This window comes from Lissotriton vulgaris, chromosome 3_1, assembly GCF_964263255.1.
Source record: "Lissotriton vulgaris chromosome 3_1, aLisVul1.2, whole genome shotgun sequence".
NCBI lineage: Eukaryota > Metazoa > Chordata > Amphibia > Caudata > Salamandridae > Lissotriton > Lissotriton vulgaris.
In genome coordinates this window covers 1,720,569,154-1,720,592,869 of record NC_141689.1, presented here as the reverse complement: position 1 = coordinate 1,720,592,869, position 23,716 = coordinate 1,720,569,154, and the positions used below count along the sequence as shown (strand labels likewise).

Below are 23,716 nucleotides of genomic sequence, written 5' to 3'. Positions count from 1 at the left end.
GTGAAAAAGGAAGATATTGACGGTGAACCTAATAATCGCTTATGGGACATGTTTCGTAAGCGCGGTTTGGATCGAAAGGAGGGTGCCCGTCGTGTGCGTAAGAATGATTGTGATCGTGAATATTCTGATGACAGTGGTGACGACAGGCGTCGTATGGATTCTGACCGCCGTGATGAACGGCGCTATGACCGTGATGTGTCCCCTCATCGTGAAAAAGTGAAGGGGAGAGAGGGGGAAAAAGAAAGGGGGAGAGACGATCGCGTCTACAACAGATATAGAGATGAAAGGGATCAGTCCCCTGAGTTGAGGAGAAGGGAGGATCGACACAGGCTTTCCGATCATAATTCACAGTATTATGCAGATGACAAAAATCCATTTCGTAATGGGGATGGATATGAACAAGATGTTTTGATACCCAAAAAACATGAGAGCATTTACCCTGATTTGTCCTGGTTGACAGAACGCAGTAAAAATGACTAGGAAATAGGTCAAGCTCCAGTACGCAGGTGGGCTCACAAAGATAATAGTCCCTATGTAGATATTGACATTTTTTGGAAACATTGTAATATCCAAAGGGCCCGAGCATTGGTAGATACAGGAGTGGAGGCCACTCTAATTCATGGTAAATCAAAGAAATTCAAAGGCCAATTTTTCACAATTACTGGTTTAGGTGGAAAGGAGACTCCCGCAGTGCAAACTACACTTGAGATGAGAATAGGTAGAATTCCCCGAAGAGAATATTCTGTATTAGTTGTACCACTCTTGGAGTATATAATTGGAATTGATATTTTAAAAGGAATGACTTTGCATTTGGATGACGGTTGTTATCAATTTGGAACTAAACATTACATATCGTCCAGACCCGTACGGGTTGGCCGTTTACGGATGCCCCCCATAAAAATTCCTCAAGCTACGAAAGTGGTTTCTCAGAAACAATATCGTATTCCAGGTGGCCATGAAGAGATTAGTGCCACTATTCAGGATTTGGTTGACGCAGGAGTTATAACTCCGGTTACGTCTGCTTGGAATAATCCTGTTTGGCCCGTGCGCAAGAGCGATAATTCTTGGCGCATGACCGTTGATTATCGAGAACTGAACAAACACACACCCCCTTTAACTGTTGCAGTACCAGACATTATTACTTTAATTGAAAGAATTCAAAAGCATCCAGGTACATGGTATGCGTCCATTGATATTGCTAATGTCTTCTTTTCAATCCCGATTGCCCCCGAGTGTCAGGAACAATTCAGTTTTACCTGGAATGGGCGTCAAATGACGTTTAGAAGTCTTCCTCAAGGTTATGTACATAGTCCTACGATCGGTCACCGGCTGGTGGCGGAGCATTTGTCCGAAGTAATTATACACCCGCAAATTCAAGTGTGTCATTATATTGACGACATTTTAATTCAAGGCGAAACACAAGATCAAGTTCAGACTCAATTAGATCAAATCCTTGATTGCTTACGTGAAAAAGGTTGGGAAATTAATCCTGATAAGTTACAAGGTCCATCCCAAAATGTCAAGTTTTTAGGTATCAATTGGCATGAAGGTCACAGAGAGGTGATCCCGCAGGTTAAACAAAAAGTTGTAGATTTTGCAGTTCCGAGGAATAGAAAAGAAGCCCAGAGCTTCATTGGCTTGTTTGGTTTTTGGCGTCAACATATTCCCCATTTGAGTCAGATATTGGCTCCTTTATATCGAGTCACTCGCAAAAAGAATGCGTTTGAATGGGGTGAACCACAACAGAATGCATTTAATTTGGCAAAAGAAGCGATTCAGTACGCCTTGGATCTGTGGCCTGTGGGCGAGGGTGATGTGGATTTAAATGTGTCCGTACAAGGTCTGTATGCAAATTGGAGTCTGTGGCAAAAGCAAGGCAGACAAAAAGTGCCGTTAGGTTTTTGGACTAAAAAGTTACCTGAGGCTGGTGAGCGTTATACACCTTTTAAGAAACAGTTACTTGCGTGTTATTGGGCTCTGGTGGATACCGAGCAATTGACTTTAGGTCATGATGTGATTTTGAGACCTGAAATTCCTATCATGCAATGGGTTTTGAGTTCGCCGAAAACTCATCGAATTGGACATGCTCTAGAGGCGAGTGTGATTAAGTGGAAATGGTACATTCAGGACAGGGCCCGTGTGGGTCCGAAAGGTGTGGCAGCATTACATGAGCAAGTGGCGCAGGCGCCATCGAATGAAACTGGGAGTGATTGCTCCGTACCTGTAGTACAGGAATCTCCTGTCAAGTGGGGTAAGCCATTTGATGATTTGTCCGCGGAGGACAGAAAACATGTGGGGTTTACGGATGGTTCAGCGAGGTTCATTGGAGAGAAACGGCATTGGAAGGCAGTGTCCTATAATCCTATCACACAAAAATTGCTGAGTACGACTAGTGAAGGAAAGAGCAGTCAATTTGCTGAATTATATGCAGTTTACCAAGTTTTGAAACAGGAATTACCTGGCACATGTCATATTTTCACTGATTCCTGGTCCACAGCTAATGGACTGGCGGTATGGTTACCAACTTGGCATTCTCATAATTGGGAATTGAATTCAAAAGAATTATGGGGAAATGAATTATGGCAAGAAATTTGGGAAATGCTCCCACAGAGTACTGTGACAATCTTTCATGTGGATGCTCATACCCCGATAGACTCCCTTGACAAATTCTTTCATAACATTGCAGATGAGAAATCTAAAATTGCTGAGGCAGTGGTGGACATGCAAGATTCTGATTTGGCGGGATTGGCGAAATGGCCCCACCAGAAAGCAGGACATTTTGGAGAGAGAGCCACTAGCAGGTGGGCCGCCGATCGAGGAATTTATATTCCTTTAAATTATATTAAAGATACTATTCTGCATTGTCCCATCTGTCAACATTCCAGACAACGAAAAGTACCACAAATTGTTAAAGGTCATTTACATCGAGGAAAATTGCCCGCTCAAATTTGGCAGATTGATTATATTGGCCCGCTCCCTATGAGCAAGAATTGTCAATATGTTTGTACAATTGTCGACACTTACAGTGGCCTTTTGGTGGCCTTTCCCTGCAAACAAGCTACCCAAGTAAATACCATTAAAACATTGGAATTAATCATATTATATTATGGCATTCCATTTCAAATTCAATCTGACAATGCATCCCACTTTCGTGGAAGATTGGTACAGGAATTTTGTGCGGAAAACAATATAGAATGGGTGTTTCACATTTCTTATTATCCACAGGCATCAGGCCTTATTGAAAGAATGAATGGCTTACTTAAAGAACAGTTGCGAAAGTTAACTGACAATAAGTACAAAAATTGGAGGGATTACTTATTTCAAGCATTGTTAATTCTGAATAATCGTCCCTTATTAAATGCTGAATCTCCCTTGATGCGTTTGTTTCCCCCAAATGTTGATGCGAAACCCAACACCATTGGCAATACTGTAATGTACTGGGAAATTTCCCCCGGAGCCTTGGCTCCATGCAGAGCAACCCCAGGTTCCGCAGGCTTGGACCTGCATGCCATGAATGACACTGTACCTAAGAGTAGGGATCGAATCATTGTTGAGACAGGCGTCGGTGTCTGTATACCGTCTGGAAGTTTTGGACTGATTGCCCCTAGATCGGGCCTTGCCTTAAAAGGTGTTCAAGTACTTGGAGGAGTGATTGACAGTGATTATCAGGGAGAGATTAAGGTCCTCCTGCTGAACAGCAGTGAGGCTTATTTATCGATTCAAAAGACTGACCGAGTTGCTCAATTGCTAATCATGCCTGTTTTCAGTGGTGAGATTCAGAAAGGCACTGCCCCAATTTTACTAACTATGCAAGGCCAAAAAGGTTTTGGTTCCTCCGACAATCCTGGAGCGAGAATATGGGTGCAATCGCCTAAAAATCCCCCTGAACAAGCTGAAATTATTGCAACCGGTCATGACAACACCATGGAAAGATAGCTGGGAAGCTGTCCCAGCTGACAAATGTTACCTACGAGAATGAATAATGCCTGTATTTGATGTTCTTTCAGATCATTCTCTGGACTGCTGCTGCAGGATGTGCCGGCGTTGGACTACTTTTGGTCTGCTACGTCGGGAGAGGAGGGAACCCACAGACTTTGGTTGATTCGAGAACCCGAGTACCGCGTTCCTTCACTGCGTGGGATTCATCATCAAACTTTTGGACAACTCTGGCTAAACGAGTTACTAATTCTCCGCATTTTTGCCTGACACCGATGCGCTCAGTAACTGACATTTTAGCGACCTGTTTGGTTGCTGTCCCCGCCTCCATGGAAACTCCGAAGCAAATTTACAATATATCAAATGCCCGACCCAATGTTATTCTGGGCGATTTCGCGGCCCATGAATTTTGTCCCTTATGTACTATTCTGTCGGATTCTATTCCCCCAATTCATTCTCAGATTACTACGTATAATATCACGCAGGGTGACTTGTGCTTTTTCTTGACTTGTGATCCTAACGCAATTACTGAATGTGTAAAGTTAAAACTTAGAGCTGCCACCTCTTTTTCGGCTCATGAACGATTGCTGTGTTCACGAAGACCCCCAAAATCATGTGTTTCTGTTAAAAGTAACATGACCTGTAAAAGTATAGTAGTTGCTCCTAGCCATTACCGTACAATGTTGTTACCTTCTGGTTGGCTCTTTTCCTGTGGCAACACCTCATGGCCCTATATTCCTGCAAATATTTCCGGAGGCCCGTGTGCCATCACTAGATTGAGTTTGTTAATGTTTTCTTCACATCCCAATACCTATTCCCGTGTAGTTCGTGATGCTATGATGCTACATGAGGACTGTGATTCTTCCCTACATCTCTATTCCAAATCTGAATACCTTAGTTTAGCTATTTCAATCATTGGCGTCCCAGCATTGGCTGTTTACAACGCCAAATCCATCGGGAAAATGGCCTGTTGGATGGTAAAATCGATTAACCAAACTTCTACCATTTTATCGGATATGCTATTAGATGCCCAGGGTGAACGCAGAGCAATTCTGCAAAACCGTGCAGCCATCGACTATCTTTTGTTAAAGCACGGACACAACTGTTCTGACTTTGAAGGTCTTTGCTGTTTCAATTTGTCAGACCATACTAAATCAATCCAGGCCCATATTGACAAACTCCATGATTTGACTGCAGAGGTTAGAAAACATATTGATCAGGGTTGGTTTGACTGGCTCTTCAATTGGTTACCTGACTTACATTCCCTACGACAGATATTAGGGGGTATTATGATTTCTATTAGTATCTTAGTAGCTATTTGCTGCTTTATTCAATGCATTCCTTCTCTACTCCAATACTGTAGATTTGGCAAGAGGAATAGATCAGTTAGTTTTGTTTCCTATTATTCTTCCACAGATGTTAGTTCCATATAGAGAATGATTAATAGACTGGAGTCAAGGGTGAAGTGTTCTGACCGACTTTTTCGGCCCTCTTTTGAGGGAGAATGATTGAAGGTGACTCCAGCCTATTACCCTTCTAGTGCAGGGATTAGAACTATAAACAGGGCCTATTCATAAGGCACAGTAATGCACTTTCGTACCCTTTTCCTTAGATCAGGGTTTATAAACTTAAGCTAGGGGATAAATTCATTAGTATTAGTGATAATCCGTCCTTTTGCAAGAGTGTTAGTATACCTTCTATGGAGTTATGCTTATTTCGGGCCTTGTAGGCCTCAAACGGGAGAGACTCCATCTTGCTTTCTGCCCCGGCAGCTTGAGATGCTTCTAGGCCAAGTGTAATGTTTTAGTTTCGAAGTGTTGTTCGCTTGGAGAGAACCGGCTCAGGCTGGCCCTTATCGAAAGACTGTATTTTTCTCCACTCCGAAGACACAACATCAGGCTGGCCAGCTGGGAACGTGTCCTTGGTACGGGGAGGTACAAGAATTTGGTGGGCGGCAGGTTACTGGCCGTAACTTTCCATGAAAGGACAAGCTTCCATATTAGCGAGAGTGTTAGGCAGTGAGTCAGTCAGTCTGTAGGCGGCAGCTAGCCGTTAGCATCAATGCCATTAATTATTTCCAGGCAGACAGTCGCCATTTTGAAGTCCGAGAAAGATCATGAAGCTGATACTCTCTGAGAAAGATTGAAGAAGAGGGAGAAGTAGCGCAGAGCGATTGGAGACAGAGAGAGACAGCAGCTAATAAGGAGGAAGGTTCCAGTGACTTGGAGGGAAGCAGAGGAGACAGAGCATAGCGGTGCAGACGTGTACTCGTGACTGCTGAGGTGTGATTCCGAGACGAGCCAAGGCCTATACGAGAAGGGAACCTAGATGACTGTTGAACCCCGACTTCGTGCTCACAAGGTGATCTCTGCCCTATTTAGTATAATGTACACATTCTAACCTTTCACTTTTCTTTGCAGGATATATGTTATAGTATAGTACTGTGTTTATAATCATTGTAATAAAATACCCCAGTTCTTAGGGAACCAACATGTGCCTTGTATTCTTGTTCAATCAGGGTAACCTGGTCTTCTAGTCAGACATCGTTTTTATGAACGGATGTAAATCCCGGTCAGGTAAGAGGTGACTGAATAATGAGGGAGAGAGGGACCATTTGATGCTGAGAGTAGAAGGTACATGATTCAATTTGGCAAGTTGTGCTAATTCCTGTTAATGTAGTATCACCCCGAGTAGCCAATGAGAGATTCCTTCCAAAGGTATTCATAGGAGAGTGACCGTCGTTGGTAAGCGGCGTTAATGAGAGCACCAGGTGAGAGACTGGTGTATAGATCCGCCGGATTGCGGATCAGGCTGTGAGTGAGAAAACACTGGGAGAGATACCAGTGTCTAGGTCCGCCGGATTGTGGACCGAATTGGCCTTTTTCTGGCCTTGTCTGGTTTCCATCTCTCTGCCTTTTATTTGTTTTTCCTGTTATGTTATGAGATTGGTGTGCAATTCAAAGCGTCGGGACACTCTTCCGAGTAGCCGTACGCTATATAAAACCCCGGTATAACATAACAGAGCACTGGGGCTGCAGCTCAGTGTGTAAGACACGCCGGATTGCGTGTCGAGTGAGCACTGATGGTGATCAGTGTGTAATGGTACATAATCAGAACTGCCCCAGGGTAGATTAGTCTGGGCCTAAGTGGCCGTGAGACTAGCTGGTATGAATGGGATATTGTAGAAAACCTATGCATGTGTATTGCTATTTTCCCCATCCTTAGGTACGAGATGTACACATATATATATATATATATATATATATATATACCTATTGTAAATACGTTCTAAGGAGGGAGGTGATTACGTTCCGACTGGGTTGGAGGTGCTCTAAGGAGCTGATCCCATCTGGTTCGAGAATCCGGTCGTTACAACATTCCTAAATCATCTATATGAAAGAAGCCAAGTCTTTATTGCTATCCTGAATTTCAGATGGGGTTACTAGTTTATGTCCCTAACAGGAGTGAATTCCATAATTCTACTACCTTTATGGAAAATGAGATTCCACCAATAAAGGCCTTTTATTTGGTGGTGTGGTGGGGAGGAGTGTCCGTCAAAAGTGAAGATTTTTATTTCTCAAGTATCTGAAGTTTGATAAACATAGCCATGTGCTCAATAAAGGATGCCTTGAAGCAGAATAGCCTGGGCCATGAGTAGGCAGTTACATGCTTGGTGGGATGGAGTGGCGTGTGAGATGTGTTAGTTGTCTTGCTAATGCGTCCTTTGTTCCATGGAGGTTGCAGAGCAGAAAGACTGGGCCCTTAGCTACAGTCTGTTTACATAGTCTAGGTGAGGGAGGACTAGGGTTACGGTAACCTGTTACTTCTGTGGGTGGAGGTGGTACGGGGGAGTAAGAAGTTTATTCTGTCAGGGAGGTAGAAGGAAATCCAGTTCAGGATGGCTCATTGAGTATATCTAGCCTCAGTAAGCAATAAAGTGTTTGTGTCACATTCAAATTAAAATAACATCTTTTCTTTCTGAAAATGTAGCTAGACAATTCTGCCCTTACCACTCCGGACAGATGACGGTTGCCTTTCTCTTCATTGGAATACAACATATGCAAAGCTTGAAAAGCTGCTGACATAACAGAGTGCATTTGAAATACACCTTGATAGTGTTTCCCACAACACCAGAGCAGAAGACTAAAATTATATACCAATACTTTGCATCACAATGCAAATACAAAAAAAAAAAAAAAAAACTTCATTATTATATCTCATATACATACAAAAATACATGGTTTCTCCAAGCCTTTGCATATAGTGGGGCAGGCATGATTAGAAAATGTGACAATGTAATAACCCATCAGTGGTATGACCCATGAGCAGCTATGTAATATCTGGAGGAAGTTAAAAACCAACTTCCATTGTCATGCAGTTTATCTTTTTTCATTAATTCCTAAAAAGCCTCAATCATTTTTGGGAGAAAATGGCACCTTACAGGTAATGGCTAGTATAGTTGGAAAACAACAGATGTCATTAGATTTCCTAAAGATATTACTATAAGTCCTATTGTAGTAGCATATCATTTCCACAACCAAATGAGTGTTAGTGCCTTAAAATGGTCATATTAAACAGTAACTACAGAGATAACTGGCATGCTTACCTTTTCAAGCTCTTCTTCAGCGGCTCGCTTATCTCGTATGGCACGTTCCATTTGGCTTTGCATGTCTCCACATTCCTAGAAAATTCAGAGGGTTTATAAATGCAAACCATTCTGCCTAAATTGCTATACACCATAGTTCGTGGAGGTAAACAAATATCAGGATAAGTCCCCTTGAAATTATGTTAAAGAAAAAATTACTTGCCTTTGGTAACATTCTTTCTGGTGGATATTCAGTCTACCTGCAGCTTCTTTAGCTGTTGAATAACTCCAAGTGACAGACTGGATCCAGATTGTTTCAAAGGTCGATGATGTTTGAGGAGTGCTACCTTCGCATCAACACCAAAAGATGACATCACTGAAGCCACAGAGTGACCACCCCGGTGCAACAACATTAGTTTCTATCCCTTTTTTTCCAAGCCCTTAAGGTGAGCAGACAGAAAAACATCACCTGTTGAATAGGTTCTCAAGTAGTGCATTTCCCAGAGAAGGACTGATGAATGGTTAAAGGGTGAATAGTGGCATGAATATGGACATTTTCCAATTCGTTAACACCACTGAATTCAAGAAGAAATGTTTAGTGAAAATGTGTAAGGATGCCCATGTCCACACCTAGCAGATTTCTGCAACAGAAGTGCCTCTCACGAGTGCCGAAGACAAGTAATTGGCCCTGGTGGGGTGAGTTCTGATTCCTTCAGGTGTCTCCTTTTTGGCAAGTGCATAGCACCTTTTGATACAAAGGGTAATCCTGAGGGATAATGACTGTTTCTGTACTGCCTTACCTCTTCTACTGCCACAGTGACTGACAAAGAGTTGGTCATCCAATCTGATGTTTCTATTATGGTCAAGATAAAATACATGACTGTACGCCAAAGAGCCAGGAGATGCAGCTGTTCCTCCTCCTTTGAGAGATGGGGCAGTGTATAAAAGTATGAGATGGTAAAGGGCTGACCTAGGTGGAAGGAAGTAACCACTTTTGGGAAGAAAGGAATCCTGATTCCCAACACCGGTCAGTCAGGAAAATATGTTGCAAACGGCAGGCGGGCATTCAGGGTCTGCAGCCTACTGACCTGCATTGCCGAAGTAAAGGCAAGCAAAAACACTGTCTTTATGGTTAACAAGTGCAAAGTGAAACTGTGAAAGAGTTTAAATGAATCTCCATCAAAAATGTTAAAACAAGATTTAGGTCCCACTGGGGCTGTTGTGAACGTATCTAGGAGCCTAATTAAATATTCCGGATTTATGCCCTTATGTGGTTATAACAAATCATATCCTTATAAAGGCATAAGAATCATATCCATATTTAGTAATAGCCAATACAGTCCAAATACGGCAAGGCTACTTCCTTAGACTCCTAGAAAGTACAACGCGTTCTTTAAACAAACCAAACCTACAGCAACCAGGGAATTCCCCCTGCTTTTGTTTTGATTTGTCCTAGAACTCCTGCGTGTCCTGAAAGAACTGCCAGTTCTTAGTGACATCTCTTATTGACGTCTTATGTCCAACCTTATGTCAAACACAGCACCTTCCAGGTATAAATATATCAGCATTTGCCTTAAGCAAAACACGGTGGTTTGCAGCAGAGCGGCTATCTACTTACCCGAAGCCCAGCTGATGCGAGTGCTGAAGGAAGCCGTCCCTCCCATTTGAGGCACTGAGAAAGACGCTGTCTTTTCTCCTGCCGAGAAAATCCAGCTCCAGTGTTTCCAGTCAACCTTGCGGGTTACTGGGAGATCGAGTCCTGGGATCAAGATACAAGACCTCCTTCATTCTAAAACCAAGGTACGGAGCTGATTAGACCCTTAGAGAATTCTTGATTTAGATTCTTGACAAAACTAACTTAACTTAAACTGCAACTCCCTTACTCCTCCCCACGTACTAGGCTTAGGTTAGGTACATTGGGGTAGGCGTAATTTAGAAGCACCAGTTGAGTAAGTTTAGTCAACTTTTACCATTGTATGCAATTGTATATATTTTATCTGTCTTAAGTATCATATAGCTCAGAAACCATATCAATGCTTTTACAGTATTATTTTATAATACTCCTTTTACTGTACGCACTTTACTTTATGACAAGTATTGCAATTGTGGCAATTCACTTCTCTTGCATGAGAAAGAAGACTTCTCAATAAATAACACCTTTTCTTGAAAACGCCCGTCTCTCTATTTCTCTGCACTCTGGTGAAACTAAGTATGCACGATTGACTGAGTGAAATAGCTATCTATTGTTTTCACACAACTCTGGAGATATACTCCTTATTCTGGAGGGAGCAAAGTTGTCATGTTTATGCAGTTGTCAGAAACTAATCCCTTCTTGTCTAATCAGGGAAGTTAACTTCTCCCTGTTCATTCGAGAAAGTTTCTAGTGACCTCTGAGCTAGCTGGCATACCTAATTAAGTCTAACATATTCAGTAGAGACCTAGTCGACCTCAGTCCTACGTCTAAACTGCCGTTTATGTTATTCCAATGTGCAGAGCCTTTTTGGAATATAGGAACTACACTACAGGGCTTAACAAAAGGAGTTGGATGGTACAGATCAGTCCACCCCTTAAGGAACCTCATTCAGTAGGGGACCCGATGAGGGAAGGGTGGTCTGGGAGACAGAGGAACACCAACACAGCCAAATACCCTTTTACAGTGGCCACTGCACACCTCCTCTGAGTTAGAGAGAATGCAAATTTGAGGACCTCTGATAGTCAGACATGTAAAGGGTTCACATTGTTGTCTGTGCACCATGAAACAAAATTGTTCTACCTCCCAGAAAACACACATTTTGTGGAGGTGCAATAAGCATACAGAATGACATCCACCACCATGGGTGGCAGATGAAAGGAGCTTAATTATCTGTCCGTGTCAATCTTCAGGCATTAAGGCGGAGGCCTCAGAGATTGGGGTGAGACCATCACTTGTGACTGAGAGACAAAGTTAACCCTGGATGGCAATCTGAGTGTGTGGGGGGGTTTAAGTGAAAAGCACAGAAGTTCTGCACACTCTCCTCTGCCAATCCAGGGCAATTAGAATGGAATATACTCCAAGATCAGGCATGAGTAGCCAAGGGTATGAGGGGGGAAAACATGGTGCAGCTAAACGATCCATCTCAATTGGAAAAGTGTCCCCTATAGCTCTCCTCAACAGACACTGAAAGGCACAGAACGGCTGGCTCTGAGCATTTCCTGAGAAGGCGAACACGATCATCAGAAGATTGCCCCACTTCTGCCGGATGTCCAGGATTACCTCCGGCAGAAGATGCAACCTATGACCAGCAAGATAACACCGGCTTAAGCTGTCATCTCTGACATTCGGAGACCCAGCCAGATGACTGGCTGTTAACCAAATCCAGTGATGGTGTGCCCAAGACCAAAGCCTCAAGGCCTCTAGAAATAGGAGTTGAGACCCTTCTCCCCTCCGTGTTTGATCACATACCACATTGAAATTGTAATGTCCATCAAGAACTGGACAGACATACCAACCTTAGATGGAGGGAAGGAGGCCTTGAGTGTCAGCCTAATCACCAGCAGCTCTAGCAGGTTGAAGTACCTGCTTCTCCAGAGACCAGAGAACAGTGATCTCCACATGAGCCACCACATTAGAGTGGGGATATCTGTTACTACTACGAACACGGTTGATGGGGGTCTCCCTTGGAGAAGGTTGACCTCATTTCCCCACATCCACCACAGCGACCTGCGAGACCACAATGGTGTTGACAGATTTTCCCTGTTTTGAAACCATAGCCTGTGAAGCCATCACTGAAGAGTCCCAACTTGTATGTGTGACCAGAGGGATACTAGAAGCTGGCAAATATGGCAGGCACAATAATCTCAGTATTGGAAAGCCTGCGTCTTGTAAGAAGGATGGGATCCTCTTCCACATGTTGTGTATCCTCTGAAGGGGAGGAAAGGCACAGAAAAGAGTAGTTTTCAGAACCAGTCCTAGGAAAAGGAGACGCTGGGAGAGCGACAGGTCAGATTTGGATTTGTTTATTGAAAAAGCCAGATCCAACAGCAAGCAGTTATGGCTTTGACTGCATATGGAGCGACCCCCAACTCTGGCGACTCGCCCTGAGCAGCAATTTGTACAGGTATCAAAATTAGAATACCTAGCCATCTTAAGTGAGCCACGATCATTGCCACCACCTTGGTGAAGACTCGAGGTGCAGATGGAAATACTGCAAACTGGTAAGGGTGGAACACACTACATAACGCACCAACAGGACCAGAGTTAGGATCAGGGTTTGAACTAGGTGTAGGATCGGACACAGATTGCCATGCTTCTCGGGAACAAGGCGGTACTGTGAAAAACATTCCTACCCAATCTCCTGCTCTGGCATTAACTCAACCGCTCCTTTCAGGAGGAGAACTTTAATTTCTTGCTGCAAGATGGAAAGATGGTCTTCGGATTGGGAGAAGGGAAGAAGCCAGAATGAAGGGTAGGGTATAGCCACTTCTGTAGGACGCTCTGGTCCAGAGTAACTGCCTTACAGCTGGTAGAAAGGATGACACATAGCTTTTCACAGACTCCTGGTGTGTTAGCAGAACCAAACTATGTCTGCTACCATTTGGTACCGGGAGGAAGAGGAGGAGAAGGAGGAAGAGGAGGAGAAGGAGGAACCTAGATGGAAGGATTTGCAGTGTATTCTTTTGTCTCTGCCTCTCTGTTGTCTAATTAGAGGGTTTGGGGGCTGATGTGCTTGGGTCTGGGTGAAGAGGTGCTGGCGAAAGCTGAACCCTCCAGAGAAGATTCAAAAGCAATGAAAGTGCCAATAATTGCACTGAAGCTGAGGGTGTTGGAGGCCTAAGGATCTGGTAATAGACTTGCTAAACTTAAATTGCTTCAGAACTTAGTTCAGTTTATGATCTAATGGGGTCTCCATTAGAAAAAATGTAGGTCCATGAGTGTGGCTTGCACATCCGTGGAGAACCAAGTTGTGCAAAGTCATGCAAGCATGATTGCCGAACACTACTGGGAACCCCCTACCATGGGCTACTTAGTCAGTAGTGTCAAGGCCAGACATAATGGTGTGGTATAAAGCATTCTACCTGTCTTTGTTAACTTTCAATATCATCAGGGACCTATGGGGAGGACTAGTTGGGCCATGTCCCATAGGGCATGAGCATAGCTTGATCGGAGGCAGGTGGTATTTACATTTTAATGCCATACTTCCAGCTAAGAAAACTTTCTTGCCCCAACAAGTCCAGTGTTCCAGGCTAAGTCCCCGACGCTTGCCACCAAAAAACAAGAAGCCTGATTAACCAGACTCTCCGGGATGGGTGAGCAGGCAAGAAGGGTGGATCGCCTGGTGATGGATGATTGACCCTTGCCACTAACCTGCTCACTGCCGTGCTGAAGCGGGCTTCTTCCACGCCACCAGGACTGGTTTCAATAGGGCATCATAAAAAGAGAACTAAGGCTTCAAGGTTTGTGTCAAAGGTAGAAGGACCTCTGTTATAATATTAGTCTTGATGTCTCATGGATCGTTTGCCCATCGGAAATGCCCTGGTGGCCGTATGCCTCTTCCTCCAATAATCTTTGGGCCTATTTTCTTGAACTGGGCTGGGGTAAAGGTTTTACTACATGGGTATCCTGAATCAGCACAGGTGGAGTCAAGTCGTGTGCAGGTGGTGGAGGAGGCAGTGTCGGTGGCCTTGGAGGTGGAACCAGTCACAGCATCTTTGGTAGAGGTGGTGCAAATTATCTCTACACTGGTGCCTGGAGGGGTACCTGGCTGACGATGGGAGACAGAGGTGCGGCCCCAACCAGCTCCTGAGCAGTAGGCATAAATATAGACAAGCCATACAGCCCCATTGGTCAAAGGCACGCCCCAGCAGGCAGTGGGAAAGCAAATAATTTCTACATAGCATGCAGAAACGCTGCTGTGTGTAACAGTACCAGCGGCGGTGGTAGAGGCCTGGTGGCTGGAGAGCCGTCACGGGGTGCCGTGGGGGGGGGGGGGGGGGGGGGGTCATATGGCAGGCCCGATAGCTTCACTGCTACTTAATTTGGCCCCAAGGATAAGATCCTTTGGAAGTCTAAGAGAGCCAAGGAGACTTACCTTTTGAATGCTTCTTGCGCTACTTACGTTTCCTCTTTTTTACGGGGGTAGTGGAAGCAAGGTGCCCTCGTGTGGGCCAGTGGGCAAAGTGAGCCTCTTTTTGTCATGGTTCGGAGTCATAAATAGCTTGGTCTCCCGCTTCTTGATTACTTGGGGTGCATGCTGGGGAAGGACTCATATGATTTGGTGTCATCAAACATCAAAGACAAATGGAGTAGATAGGTTGGTGATAGACATCTGGCCCTCACAGTCTCTACAGGGCTTGAAGACAGAATGCTTTGCGGTGAGGACACAGCAATGCACTTCATTTTTTTCTGCATGAAGAATTTTCACATAATCTTTCTCTCAGAGAGCAAGCTCCAGATCGGAATCAATAGTGCAGAAAGAAATGAACCAGTTTGGTGTATATCTATTTCAAGACATTATTGAAGCTTCTAGGGTACGTAAAGTAGGAAAGCAAAGGAACATTTAAAGTACTCTGTCCCAGATGAGAGATACTGAAACCTAAATTCCTTGACAACCTCCTTTAACACACAGCTTTATCAATGGAAACAGTACAGAGTAGAACCAATGGGACTCTCCATCCTAAATAATGTATTTCCAGCTTTCTTAAGGGCAAGGACATCCACAATCATTAGTTGCTCTCCCAAAAAAGGAACTCAAGGAACTTGCATTACGGCACCTGGAAACACTAAGGCTGTCAAATGAGTCAGCAAAACCTTCAGTGGTTCACGCGAACACAGTCCAACAAACGTTTGGCATCCAACCGTATCTTACTCTTGATATTAAAGCATATGAGAGGATGCTGCTCACCAGGCTCAGACTGAACCTCTTCTTTAGACTGGTTGCTTTTCCCCTAAATAAGGCCTGGGACCCAAACCTGCCCCCGTGCCCCTGCGACGCGAAATCAACTCAATCCAATATCCACGTCATCCTCTTCTGTAAATTTTATCATCCCCACAGAAAACATTGGATACTTCCGCTATGCAGGCGATGGGGCCTCAGACAATGTCGGCCGGCCTTCCTAAGACTGCAAACCCTAGAGTCTGAAGAAGTCTGTTACCTGGTCTTGAACTTTTTTAAATGTATTCTGAATCACAGAAAAAATCTCTAGCACACAGCACTAGGGAAAAGGTAAAAAAAAAAATATATATATATAATGATTTAACAATCTGATGATGATCCTCTGAAGCAAAAACTCTCTCTCTTTTTTAAACAAATGACACTTTGCTCCCTTCCTTTTCCTTATTGCATAAATGCACCCATGATATGGCTTTTTTAACTTATGTATGTATTGTCTTTTTATGCTGATTGTTTCTTTCATGGTTTTCTTCGTGATTAACCGAATAAAGAATTATTATTATTATTATATAAGGGCAAGGAGGCAAGAGCAGAAAATTAGGACTGAGGAGTCTTTGAAATGATCTACATCCAGGACTGTCCCTTGATCTGATTCAGATCCAAAATGATAATGGAGCCTTTGCTAAAGTGTACGCCATAGTAGAGGCACCTGGTCAGAGTCAGGGTGTATGAAAACTGGTTGCACTTCTGTGAGTGTAGTGCAACATCGGTCGAGATTAGCCCAAAGTCAGTTTGGTGCCTGACATTGATATCAGCACCAAATCCCCAAATCCACTCCTGGCACCAATGGTGCTGACATGGAAGAGACTGGCACAGGTATTGGACCAGAGTGGAAGCCTATACTGGTGTTGATTCGGGGCCCGAAGCAGGTCAGACAGCCAGAGGACAGATCTGCCAGCAGTAACCCGATTAGGGTATTCTGCAGTTTCTTGGGTCCAGAGGGCAAGCTAGAGGGAACTGTAAGGATTACAAACACATGCAGCATGGCCTCCTAGAAGGTTTCAATCCGCTATAGCCTGGGAAACTCTTTCATTTCAGAATTGGGGGGTGGCATCAAGACAAGCTTCTGTTTTTTTATGTATGTTCTTGGACTTTGATTTTGACTTACCAGAGGATTTTGAACTGGACATTGACTGCTCACAGGAACAGTCTTTGGAGCAGGACAGAGTATGCGCCCACCACTTGAAGCAGGACGTATACAAAGACTGTGACTATGACTTCTGTTTGGTGAAGTATAACTTAACCTCCCGGATCGTTTTGAGGTGCATGAGGGCACATTTATCAGACAACCTTGAGTCGTGGCTCAAGCCGAAACACCAGATACCTTGTGCAGGTCTGTGACCAACATCTATTTTCAGCAGTTGCAGGATGGTTTGAAACCTGTAGTTTGGGTGGGGTCATTATTCCCTAAGCATGCTGATTTATTTTTTAGAAGTTTTTGGAAGACAATGAAATTGGAAAAGTAGCTTTTGATCTGTGTCGGAAGACTAGGGCACAGGGGTGGCTTATATGTATCACTCTGTCACTGCAGGGGGAGTATGGAACCACATATTACCACTTGTTGAAGATACGTTTCTGTATTCCAGTCCGGTATCTGGGAAGCTTTCTAAGGAGGGGAATCTGCAGTTAGAAGTATCCATCAGAAGTAGTCTATTCAGGGCTAACATCCTAGAGAAGTATCCATCAGAAGTAGTCTATTGAGGGCTAACATCCTAGCCCAGCAACACAACCATATATTATTACCTCAAACTCCCCATACTGAAGAAGAAAAAACATGTGAGAAAGATATCTGATCAAAATGAGGGGGTGGGAAATCATCGGGCTACTCTCTACTACTTAACACTTTGCCAAAAATGTGTGAGAAAGATAGGGCATACCTTGGGCAGATTGAATCTGAAGGGGAAACTAAATCTGAAAATGAAAACCTACATGCCAGAAGGAACTACACATAGCTTTTCACAATAGCTCAAGTGTTTTGGCTTTCTTAAGTAACAGTTTATATACCTTTTAACATCTAAGGAGTGAAAACCCTCTTTTGCTTTAAAAGAAGGGTCTGGAAAATAGATTGGAATGTGACTGTCTGATTGAGAAGGTATTCCGAGATAATAACGGAAAGAATGGTGAGTTGTTAGAGATTCCTTACTTTGGTGGAAAAGCATTAAAAAAAAGCCTAAAGTTGTGGCCATAAAAGAAGTTACTTTCAATGACAAATTTTGGGGATCTGATTTGTGCAAGGATTCTATAAGAAGTCCCATTAATTTGAAGAGGGCACTATTTATTTTCTGGGGAGAAGCAGGTTTTATAACTGTTGGGAAAACCTTTTTTGTTTTTTTAATAACTTTATTTTATTGATTTTAAGTAGACAAAGGTACATTAAATCAAGGAGAGACAACCGATGCCACTAACAGAGCCCAGTGGGGACAATCATGAATAAAAGCACGTACAGTCGGCGTCCCCCTAGCAAACTCCCGGTAAAGAGGTGATGAATCTGCCTTAGCGCTATGAATGTCAAGGGTGCTATAGCCATCAATAAACGCAGCTGTCCCTGAAGCGCACCCGTCTGTATACCCCCGAACTGGTGTGCTAGGTGCCCTGTAGGAACAATGGGTTACACATCTTGAGACCCTTCCGCAGGAGTCGGAGCGCCTGTGAGCCTAAGCAAACGCAGATGCTTGGGGCAAGTCACTTCATTAAATTCATGCATCAGCAGCGAGAGGATCGGTCGCCACACCTCATGGAAGGATGCTGTCGAGGCCGTGAGGGTGGCTTGCAAGCGTTCCATGCCAATAGTTTTTTGGTTTTTTTTGTCCTCATTACGCAACAGATTGAAGTTACGAGATTATCAGGGTCCTTTCTCTTGAGCCAGCCTTTCTTTGAATGTTTTGGATCTGGGGCCACATCCTTCAGGCATTTCAGAGAAAAGGAACCCCTTACTTCCATATACTTTCAAGAAGAAGGATTCGTTTTTCCGTGGGGGGTGACCTAACCATTATGGCTACTCATATAAACCTTCGTTCGTTGTTGTTGCATTTACGTAATCATTGGACTTAGTGAGTTAAGCAAGTATATACTAAGATGTTAACAGGGCCCAACTAAATCAAACCTTATGAAACTCTTCCCATATCTCCCAGAATTTAAATTTCTTAGAAAATATATATTTTTTTCCTATCCATATTATGTATCTTTAAAACTGAGGCTAGCCATTCACAATATGTCTGGGAGGGATAGGGCTTATCCATTTTATACAGACCTCTCTCCTTGCCAGGAGGATCAACATGAAGATTACATTTTCCTGGGCTTTAGTTAATATTCTGGAAGCATTTATACCAATCACCCCAAAAATAACTAGATCTATACTTACATTTAGTTGTCTTCCCGTTACCCATTCTAAGGTGTTACCTACATCCTTCCAGCAATCATTGAGACTGGGACACTGCCAGAACATATGCAGGTCGTCGGCCTTCTGTAATTCACATTTTGGGCAGATCCTCACTGTGGACCCGTTCAGTTTGGATAATCTTTTCGGAGTCCAGTAAGCTCTATGAATGGTGCGTAATTGATTTCTTTTGAGAGCAGCAGAAGTTACAATCGACCAGCATTTGCTCATAGATACTTGCCAGATATTATTCGTATCCAGCGTCGGCAGATCTTTCCCCCAGATACTCTCTGGAATTCGGAAGTCCTCCTCCCCTGCTGAAATTAGGGCCCAGTACCAGAAGGATACTTCTTTCAAGAGCAGTTTCTTGTCCAGCATCCTTACTTCTAGGGAGATGTTGCCTTTTCTGGTTTCTTTGAGTGACTTAGACCAGCTCAGAAGTTGATAGTGTTTGAATTTCGATATTGTGGAATTCGTACGTTCTGATAATATTTCCCAATCAAGAAGTTCATTCTGAAACAAGAGCTGCCCCCACTCTAATATTCCTGCTGATTTTAAGGGTGTCGCTAAGCTGTCCTTAAGGCAATCCGGTGTTGTTTGGGAGTCCCAGATCGGTGCCTTATCGCTATAAAAGGGGATATCTAGTGTGGATCTAACACAGTACCACAACCTAGCGGCTGACTTCAAGATCTTCAGTTTAATTATTTTTTTTATTTCGGATGGCCGAATTTATACAAAAAATGGCTAGTGTTATTTGTTTGCTTCTGTAAAAATATTGGGTAGTTCTCATAAGGGCCCAGCAACGTCCTAAAAGATTTGAATTGGAAGGCCCTACAGTATTCCAAGAGATCAGGGCTAGCCAGACCTCCCTGCTTCTTTTTTCTCCTTATTTTATGCCAGGGATTCTTGGTCTTTTAGAGGACAAAATAAAACTAGATAGATCTCCCTGAATCTTTTTTATAGATTCTCTTTTAAATTCCAAGGGGTTAGAGCTAAAGATAAAAGTGAATTTCGGTAATGTAGACATTTTTAGAATATTCGATTTGCCAAGGAATGTCAATGGTAACCCACTCCAGACTTTCAACAACCTTTTTACTTCAACTTCTATTCTATGGATATTAGTTTGGGTTACTTTATCGAGGTCCTTTACGAGGTCAATACCCAGATATCTTATTTTTACCTTGCAAAAGGGGGATGTGAATTCCTCATTCCAACTCATAGATTCAGTTTTGGTTGAGTTTATCTGATAACCAGATAGTTTCCCGAAACTAATCAGGGTCTCTTCTGTAGCCTTAAGAGCCTCCTTTAAATCCGAAGTAAAAATCATGAGGTCGTCGGCATAAAGAGCTACTTTCTTATGCCACCCTTGATATTGAAAGGGGGAGATTGAGGGGAGGTTCCTAAGGCATTCTGCCACCGGCTCAATGTAGAAATTAAAGAGCAGGGGGGAGAGGGGGCATCCCTGGCAAGTTCCTCTGCCTATCTGAATGTTTTCAGTTAGGTTGCCGTTAATTAATAATTTTGCTTTGGGACAGTTATAGATGTTTTCTACCATTTTAAGATGTTTTCCCCTAGATTGAATTTTTTTAAAACCTCACTTAAATAGCTCCAGTTAACTCTATCGAACGCTTTGGCAGCGTCAATTATAATTATCGATAGAGAAAGTTTCTCAGTAGTGGCAATGTCTATAGCACCGATCAACTCATGGGTAAGCTCTTGAAGGTGTCTTCCTGCCACGAAGCCCTTTTCGTTAGAGTTTATCAGTGCCCCCGCAATTTTCCCCAATCTTTTGGCCATAACTTGAGTGAAGATCTATAGTCACAATTTAAAATGGATATTGGGCGATAGGACTTGCATTTTATTGGATTTTTACCCGGTTTTAAGAGAATGGAAATGGTTGCATCATTCCAAGTCTCTGGAATTTTACCATTATCCTTGAATATTTTATTGAAAAGGGGTGTTAAATGAGGAACCAGTGTGTCTTTTAATTTCATATAGAAATCATACGGGAATGCGTCAGGACCTGCCGCCTTTCCTCTTTTTAAGTTTTTTATAACTCCATCTACCTCATAAGTTATTTCGCTATTTAAAATATCTTTCTCTTCAGGAGATAGGGTAGGTATATTTTGTGCGTGTGTTATTTCTTCGACATTCGGGTTACAATCTTCTGTATATAAGTTTGAAAAAAAGGCAGATAATTCCTGTTTTATTACTGCCTCCTCAGTTCCATTTTGGGAAATGTCAGATGGATCTATACTGCCGATTTTATTTCTCGCTTGATCAGTTTTGATCTTCCAGGCAAGCATTTTCCCGCATCCCTCTCCGTATTCGTAGTGGGCGAGATTGCTACACTCCCATCTCTCTCTGATTTTACCCTCTAGTATAGCTATTAAGCTTTCTTTTAGTTTTGACCTTTCCTTTTCCAGTTCTTGACCTCTCGTGGATGAAACATCTGAGGATATCTGCTGATCCAGAGTTTTTATATTATCTTCTATTTTCTGGATCTCTCTTTTAAATTCCCTTGATTTATGTGTAGTCATACTACAGATGTTGCCCCTTATTACTGCTTTATATGTCTCCCATACCATTTGAGGTGGGGCACTTTCGCTGTTATCCTCAAAATATAACTCTGTCTCTTGTTTAAGTTGGTCGATAATTAGGGGATCTAAAAGAGATGAACGGTCCAGCGTCCATCTCGGCACTGTTATATCATCTTTTATTTTTAACGTAATTTGAATGGCAGAATGGTCAGAGAGATGGGCCGGGAGATGGATTACATTTTGAGTGTTCTCTAGTAACCCTTGATCTATTAGAAAATAGTCAATCCTAGATTGTAATCCAAGTTTCTTATTTTTAAAGGTGAATCTGTTTTGCATACTTCCCTTCCCTTTCCATATGTCGATTAGGCTTAGGTCCCTTTCATACACTCCCAACCACTCTCTCATTTTTGTCAAACTTGCCTGTTTACCTCTAGGGTACCGGTCAACTTTTGGATCTGGAGTGATATTAAAGTCTCCACCCATAATCACCGGAGATGTTACTGAAATCAATTGGGCGTATAAAGACTGGAGTGGGAAAGGATCATCTACGCTTGGTCCGTAGTAACCAACCACAGTAAATGCATTGCCGAGTATGCCGACATTAGCTATCGCCCATCTCCCCTTTGGGTCAAATTCAGACGATATTATTCTTGCTTTTAGGGATTTTTTGAAGAGGATGGCCACACCTTTTATAACACACTCTTGGTTGGTGCATATGTAGGAGTCAACCCAATAGAGGGTTTTCATTATCTCTTCCCACTCTTTTTTTAACAGGTGTGTCTCCTGTAGAATTAAAATCTCGCTATCGATAGATTTCAAGTATTCAAAGATTTTCCATCGCCTGCTCTCAGTTCTTAGCCCATTGACATTCCAGGAAGTTATTTTTATATATTTAAGATTTTTTCCCATCTCTTCCTGGTTTAAGTCGGTTTTCGTCATTAATAAGCCGGGCCCTGCTTATCTCCTTTCCTATGAGATCAACGTTTTGCTGAGGACATTTTTTTGTATTTTTTCCTAATTTGCTCCCATCTCCCGTGTGCACCCCCCTTCCCTCTAGTGTGTACGTTAAACCTAGTGAAAATGTGCAAAATGAAAAGAGGAGAAGAAGAGAGAAGACACGGGGGGCACCCTCACACCTCGGGAAGCCTCCCTTTACTTTGGGCCTTAATTCTAGCCCTCTTCGAGCCCTGTGCCTGATAAGATAAGTTCTGTGAGAGTGCTGCTGCTCTGTTTCGTCACTAATGATTACATTTTCTTCCTGTATCTAGGGATGTGCGTGTATCTGGGTTTGATCACGCATCAGTTCCAGGAGTGTTTCGACTTTATGAGGATCCCTGATGTTATACATCTTATTCCTCCACATGATCCTGAGAGAGGCCGGGAACTTCATTTGGACAGTTGCCCCAAGTGCTTTCAGTTCGGGCATTTTTTGACCCAACTCTCATTGCCTGTCTTGTGTGACTTTCGCAATGTCGGATCAGATTTTAAAGGACCTGTCATCGTTACTATACGCCCCGCTTTTCAGAGCCTCACTCAGAATTTTCTCTTTAAGAGTATAGGTTTTAAAATTTATTAGAATCTTTCTTGGATTTTTCCTCTCCTTAGACTTCCCAAAAGGGTCACGATGCACCCTCTGAATGTCGTCTTTCAGGCCAAAGGATTTACTCCATGGGAAGTGTTCCTCTATAAGTGTTATTATGAAATTCTTTATGTCCGACCCTTCTCGCCCTTCTGGGACATTTAGAAATCTGAGATTGCACCTTCTGGACTGGTTTTCTAAAGCTTCTAATTTTTCCTTGATACTCTTGTCCTTTGCTTTTAAAGTTCTAATATACTTCTGGGTTAGCTCTACCCTCCTAGTCAGGCCCTCCACATCTGCTTCCACTGAGGAGACTATCATTTAAAGCTATTAATTTGGAGTCCAAAGATTCAAATCTTTTGTGGAATTTGTTCTGGTTGTCTTCTGATATTTTAAACCTAGACCTCATCTCGTCTAGCATTTTTTCCAATATAACATCCGTACTACTTCGTGGGTCACCCTGCGGATCAGTAGGATTAATAGAAGGATTTTTAGAGGGGCTGTTTGACTCAATTCTAGCGGGGCCCTGAGGTGGACCTTGAGCTTGACTCGGGTTTTGAGTGAAAGGCAAGCTTTGGGGTATGATCTGGATTGGGGTCAGGGTCTGCAACCCTTCCTGCATCTGTTCTGTTAGCTCCCTTATGGGGACCTCTATGGGGGTATTAGTTGAAACATCCAGAACTTCTGTTAGAGCCGGCAGGACAGAGCTTTCCATGTTGAAATTGTGGCCGCTCACCTTCTCTAATTCTCCACGACTTAGATTCTGAGCCC

At 43.1% G+C, this 23,716-nt stretch overlaps 1 protein-coding gene across 1 annotated transcript in view; it reads right to left on the bottom strand.

Annotated features, from left to right (window-relative positions):
• SCLT1 (sodium channel and clathrin linker 1) overlaps positions 1 to 23,716 on the bottom strand; it is a 511,633-nt gene that overhangs the window by 174,144 nt on the left and 313,773 nt on the right. The window contains exon 14 of the mRNA XM_086962162.1: positions 8,543 to 8,617. Within this exon, the coding sequence (XP_086818288.1) occupies positions 8,543 to 8,617 (75 nt within the window). The remainder of the gene's footprint in view (positions 1 to 8,542; positions 8,618 to 23,716) is intronic.